Raw genomic sequence first — 6,807 nt, 5'->3', positions numbered from 1 at the left:
ATATATAACCATATCTCTGTGTCTGTTATCCTTCCATATATAACCATATCTATGTGTCTGTTATCCTGCCATATATAACCATATCTATGTGTCTGTTATCCTGCCATATATAACCATATCTCTGTGTCTGTTATCCTGCCATATATATACCACTTTCTCTGTTATCCTGCCATATATAACCATATCTCTGTGTCTGTTATCCTGCCATATATAACCATATCTATGTGTCTGTTATCCTGCCATATATAACCATATCTCTGTGTCTATTGTCCTGCCATATATAACCATATCTCTGTGTCTGTTATCCTGCCATATATAACCATATCTATGTGTCTGTTATCCTGCCATATATAACCATATCTCTGTGTCTGTTATCCTGCCATATATAACCATATCTCTGTGTCTGTTATCCTGCCATATATAACCATATCTCTGTGTCTGTTATCCTGCCATATATAACCATATCTATGTGTCTGTTATCCTGCCATATATAACCATATCTATGTGTCTGTTATCCTTCCATATATAACCATATCTATGTGGCTATTGTCCTGCCATATATAACCATATCTCTGTGTCTGTTATCCTGCCATATATAACCATATCTATGTGTCTGTTATCCTGCCATATATAACCATATCTCTGTGTCTGTTATCCTGCCATATATATACCACTTTCTCTGTTATCCTGCCATATATAACCATATCTCTGTGTCTGTTGTCCTGCCATATATAACCATATCTCTGTGTCTGTTATCCTGCCATATATAACCATATCTATGTGTCTGTTATCCTGCCATATATAACCATATCTCTGTGTCTGTTATCCTGCCATATATAACCATATCTCTGTGTCTGTTATCCTGCCATATATAACCATATCTCTGTGTCTGTTATCCTGCCATATATAACCATATCTATGTGGCTATTGTCCTGCCATATATAACCATATCTATGTGGCTATTGTCCTGCCATATATAACCATATCTATGTGTCTGTTATCCTGCCATATATAACCATATCTCTGTGTCTGTTATCCTGCCATATATAACCATATCTCTGTGTCTGTTATCCTGCCATATATAACCATATCTATGTGTCTGTTATCCTGCCATATATAACCATATCTCTGTGTCTGTTATCCTGCCATATATAACCATATCTCTGTGTCTGTTATCCTGCCATATATAACCATATCTATGTGTCTGTTATCCTGCCATATATAACCATATCTCTGTGTCTGTTATCCTGCCATATATAACCATATCTATGTGTCTGTTATCCTGCCATATATAACCATATCTATGTGGCTATTGTCCTGCCATATATAACCATATCTCTGTGTCTGTTATCCTGCCATATATAACCATATCTATGTGTCTGTTATCCTGCCATATATAACCATATCTCTGTGTCTGTTATCCTGCCATATATAACCATATCTATGTGTCTGTTATCCTGCCATATATAACCATATCTATGTGGCTATTGTCCTGCCATATATAACCATATCTCTGTGTCTGTTATCCTGCCATATATAACCATATCTCTGTGTCTGTTATCCTGCCATATATAACCATATCTATGTGACTGTTATCCTGCCATATATAACCATATCTATGTGGCTATTGTCCTGCCATATATAACCATATCTATGTGTCTGTTATCCTGCCATATATAACCATATCTATGTGTCTGTTATCCTGCCATATATAACCATATCTATGTGTCTGTTATCCTGCCATATATAACCATATCTATGTGTCTGTTATCCTGCCATATATAACCATATCTCTGTGTCTGTTATCCTGCCATATATAACCATATCTATGTGTCTGTTATCCTGCCATATATAACCATATCTATGTGTCTGTTATCCTGCCATATATAACCATATCTCTGTGTCTGTTATCCTGCCATATATAACCATATCTCTGTGTCTGTTATCCTTCCATATATAACCATATCTCTGTGTCTGTTATCCTGCCATATATAACCATATCTCTGTGTCTGTTATCCTGCCATATATAACCATATCTCTGTGTCTGTTATCCTTCCATATATAACCATATCTATGTGTCTGTTATCCTGCCATATATAACCATATCTATGTGTCTGTTATCCTGCCATATATAACCATATCTATGTGTCTGTTATCCTGCCATATATAACCATATCTCTGTGTCTGTTATCCTGCCATATATAACCATATCTATGTGTCTGTTATCCTGCCATATATAACCATATCTATGTGTCTGTTATCCTGCCATATATAACCATATCTATGTGTCTGTTATCCTGCCATATATAACCATATCTATGTGTCTGTTATCCTGCCATATATAACCATATCTCTGTGTCTGTTATCCTGCCATATATAACCATATCTATGTGACTGTTATCCTGCCATATATAACCATATCTATGTGGCTATTGTCCTGCCATATATAACCATATCTCTGTGTCTGTTATCCTTCCATATATAACCATATCTCTGTGTCTGTTATCCTTCCATATATAACCATATCTATGTGTCTGTTATCCTGCCATATATAACCATATCTATGTGTCTGTTATCCTGCCATATATAACCATATCTATGTGTCTGTTATCCTGCCATATATAACCATATCTATGTGTCTGTTATCCTGCCATATATAACCATATCTATGTGTCTGTTATCCTGCCATATATAACCATATCTCTGTGTCTGTTATCCTGCCATATATAACCATATCTCTGTGTCTGTTATCCTGCCATATATAACCATATCTCTGTGTCTGTTATCCTGCCATATATAACCATATCTATGTGTCTGTTATCCTGCCATATATAACCATATCTATGTGTCTGTTATCCTGCCATATATAACCATATCTATGTGTCTGTTATCCTGCCATATATAACCATATCTATGTGTCTGTTATCCTGCCATATATAACCATATCTCTGTGTCTGTTATCCTGCCATATATAACCATATCTATGTGACTGTTATCCTGCCATATATAACCATATCTATGTGGCTATTGTCCTGCCATATATAACCATATCTATGTGTCTGTTATCCTGCCATATATAACCATATCTATGTGTCTGTTATCCTGCCATATATAACCATATCTATGTGTCTGTTATCCTGCCATATATAACCATATCTATGTGTCTGTTATCCTGCCATATATAACCATATCTCTGTGTCTGTTGTCCTGCCATATATAACCATATCTATGTGTCTGTTATCCTGCCATATATAACCATATCTCTGTGTCTATTGTCCTACCATATATAACCATATCTATGTGTCTGTTGTCCTGCCATATATAACCATATCTCTGTGACTGTTATCCTGCCACTGATAGCCATATATCTCTCTGTCTCTCTCTCTCTGCAGCGTGTCGTCCAGGCTTCTACAAGGCGTTTGCGGGGAACATCAAGTGTTCCAAGTGTCCCCCTCACAGTTTCAGCTATGGAGAGGGGGCTGCTGTCTGCCACTGTGAGAAGGCTTTCTACAGAGCTGCGAGAGACCCACCCACTATGGCATGCACACGTGAGTTTCATCAATCAAACAATCAGTCAATCAATCAATCGATCAGGCAATCTCGTTATTGTCTAAGCAGCCCTAAATACTCTCAGATAGAGTACAGTACAGGTCTGTAGTGGTATATACTCAGGAACAAAGACAGAGAGAGAAAGAGATGGGGGGGTAAAGAGAGTTAGAGTGAGAGGGAGAGAGAGAGAAAGAGACTGGTACAGTAGAGAGAGGAAGAGAGAGAGTAGAGAGCTGATAGGGATCTGTTGAGTGGAGAATGGGAGCTGATTGATGGGCACTGGGACACAGCTTCCCTCTTAGACAGAGAAAATAGAGGGAGATAGCACAGATAGAGGACAGGAAGCCAACGGACAGATGCTGACAGAGGAGGAGGAGGTGGAAAAGGAGGTGCTCCCTTCATCTGTCCTGAGAGAGAAACACTAAGCAGGACAGATGAGAGAGAGAGAGAGCGTGAAAGAGAGAGAGAGAGCTTGAGAGACAGGTTTATTCATGGAGAAGGGTTGGCTGGAGGGGAGGACAGTGAAGGGGGAAAGAAGGAGGGGGAATGAGTTAAGGAGAGGGGAGCAGGAGGGGGGAGGCGGGGGGGACATGAGAGAGGGATGGATGGAAGGTGGAGAGCAGATGAGAAGGATGGAGGGGAGTAGGAGGGCAGGAATGAGGGAATGGGAGTGGGGAAGGGCAGGAGAGCGGGATGGAGGGCAGGAGAGGGCTCCAGCCTATTGTCCAGACAGACAGTGAGCTTGGCAGGACTGGAGAGTTTAAATCCCTCAGGCCTTTTAACACTGCCCCTCTGACAGCTGGCACTGCTCTGTACAACACAATATCTGCACACTCACACACACATTACCTGCACACACACACACACACACACACAATGCCTGCACACATCTACTTAATGCCTGCATGCACCGTCTCACAATCCCTGGATGCTCTCCCAGAATAACTTGATGAGAAGAACTCTGTACTAGATAGTAGATGTACAGTGGTATCAAAGTAGACATGATATTATATTAGTAAGGTTTTGGTTTTTAGCCTTTATTAAAACTAATAACATTTACCTTGTACCATAAGAACTGTTCTGTTTCAATGTGTATTATACTCAGATTTATACTCCTACCACTACCAGCTAAAGAGAGTTTAGGACAGAAACATGATCAATCAACACGAAGCCTTTCTATCTCTCTCTCTCTCCTCCAGGATCCCCGCTCCCATCGTCGTAATGTGGTCTTCAACCTGAATGACACCTCTCTGCATGTGGTCTTCAACCTGAATGACACCTCTCTGCTCACTCTCTCTCTCCTCTCTCTCTCTCCTCCAGGATCCCCGCTCCCATCGTCGTAATGTGGTCTTCAACCTGAATGACACCTCTCTGCTCACTCTCTCTCTCCTCTCTCTCTCTCCTCCAGGATCCCCGCTCCCATCGTCGTAATGTGGTCTTCAACCTGAATGACACCTCTCTGCTCACTCTCTCTCTCCTCTCTCTCTCTCTCTCTCCTCTCTCTCTCTCCTCCAGGATCCCCGCTCCCATCGTCGTAATGTGATCTTCAACCTGAATGACACCTCTCTGCTCACTCTCTCTCTCTCTCTCTCCTCTCTCTCCTCCAGGTCCCCCTCCCCTTTTTGTTATGTGGTCTTCAACCTGAATGACACCTCTCTGCTCTCTCTCTCTCTCTCTCCTCCAGGTCCCCCTCCCCTCCTCGTAACATGGTCTTCAACCTGAATGACACCTCTCTCCTCTCTCTCTCTCTCTCTCTCTCTCTCTCCTCCAGGTCCCCCTCCCCTCCTCGTAATGTGGTCTTCAACCTGAATGACACCTCTCTCTCTCTCTCTCTCTCCTCTCTCTCTCTCTCTCTCTCTCTCTCTCTCCTCCAGGTCCCCCTCCCCTCCTCGTAACATGGTCTTTAACCTGAATGACACCTCTCTCCTCTCTCTCTCTCTCTCTCTCTCTCTCTCTCCTCCAGGTCCCCCCTCCCCTCCTCGTAACGTGATTTTCAACCTGAATGACACCTCTCTCCTCTCTCTCTCTCTCTCTCTCTCTCTCTCTCCTCCAGGTCCCCCCTCCCCTCCTCGTAACGTGGTCTTCAACCTGAATGACACCTCTCTCCTCTCTCTCTCTCTCTCTCTCTCTCTCTCTCCTCCAGGTCCCCCCTCCCCTCCTCGTAACATGGTCTTCAACCTGAATGACACCTCTCTCCTCTCTCTCTCTCTCCTCTCTCTCTCTCTCTCCTCCAGGTCCCCCTCCCCTCCTCGTAACATGGTCTTCAACCTGAATGACACCTCTCTCCTCTCTCTCTCTCTCCTCTTTCTCTCTCTCTCTCCTCCAGGTCCCCCCTCCCCTCCTCGCAACGTGATCTTCAACCTGAATGACACCTCTCTCCTCTCTCTCTCTCTCTCCTCTCTCTCTCTCTCTCTCCTCCAGGTCCCCCTCCCATCCTCGTAACGTGATCTTCAACCTGAATGACACCTCTCTCCTCTCTCTCTCTCTCCTCTTTCTCTCTCTCTCTCTCCTCCAGGTCCCCCCTCCCCTCCTCGCAACATGGTCTTCAACCTGAATGACACCTCTCTCCTCTCTCTCTCTCTCTCTCCTCCAGGTCCCCCCTCCCCTCCTCGCAACGTGATCTTCAACCTGAATGACACCTGTCTACTGTTAGAGTGGTCTCCACCCAGTGACATGGGTGGTCGCAGGGACCTGACCTATAACGTGCTGTGTAAACGTTGCGGCCCAGAGCCCGACCAATGCCAGCTGTGTGGGGAGGAGCTTCGCTTCGTGCCCCGCCCCCAGGGCCTGACCAACGCCATGGTAACAGTGATGGACTTCTCAGCTCACGCCAACTACACCTTCGAGATCGAGTCGCTGAACGGAGTGTCTGAGATGAGCCACTTCCCGAGACCTGTGGCCGCCATCACTGTCTCCACCGACCAGGGCGGTGGGTAGACCTAAACGCTGACCTCTAACCCCTAAACCCTGACCCATTACACAGTACACACACTCTCACACACATACACTGTCGCATACACTCAATGCACAGTGAGTGTACACTCTCTGGGTGATGTACTGTACTACGGTTCTCATCTGTGCAAACGTGTGTTTTCTTTCTCTCTCTCTCTCTCTCTCTCTCGCTCTCTCTCTCTCTCTCTCTGTCTATCTCTCTCTCTTTCTCTCTCTCTGTCTATCTCTCTCTCTCTCTCTCTCTCTCTCTCTCTCTCTCTCTCTCTCAATTCAATTAAATTCGCTTTATTGGCATGACGTAACAAT

General features: G+C 43.8%; 1 protein-coding gene across 1 annotated transcript in view; it reads left to right on the top strand.

Moving 5' to 3' along the window:
- LOC106586540 (ephrin type-A receptor 6) overlaps positions 1 to 6,807 on the top strand; it is a 256,053-nt gene that overhangs the window by 157,412 nt on the left and 91,834 nt on the right. Inside the window, exons 6-7 of the mRNA XM_045707380.1 lie at positions 3,393 to 3,548; positions 6,143 to 6,478. Coding sequence (XP_045563336.1) covers positions 3,393 to 3,548; positions 6,143 to 6,478 — 492 coding nt within the window. The remainder of the gene's footprint in view (positions 1 to 3,392; positions 3,549 to 6,142; positions 6,479 to 6,807) is intronic.

This window comes from Salmo salar, chromosome ssa25, assembly GCF_905237065.1.
Source record: "Salmo salar chromosome ssa25, Ssal_v3.1, whole genome shotgun sequence".
In the NCBI taxonomy this organism is placed as follows: Eukaryota; Metazoa; Chordata; class Actinopteri; order Salmoniformes; family Salmonidae; genus Salmo; species Salmo salar.
This window is presented reverse-complemented; position numbering and strand designations above follow the sequence as displayed.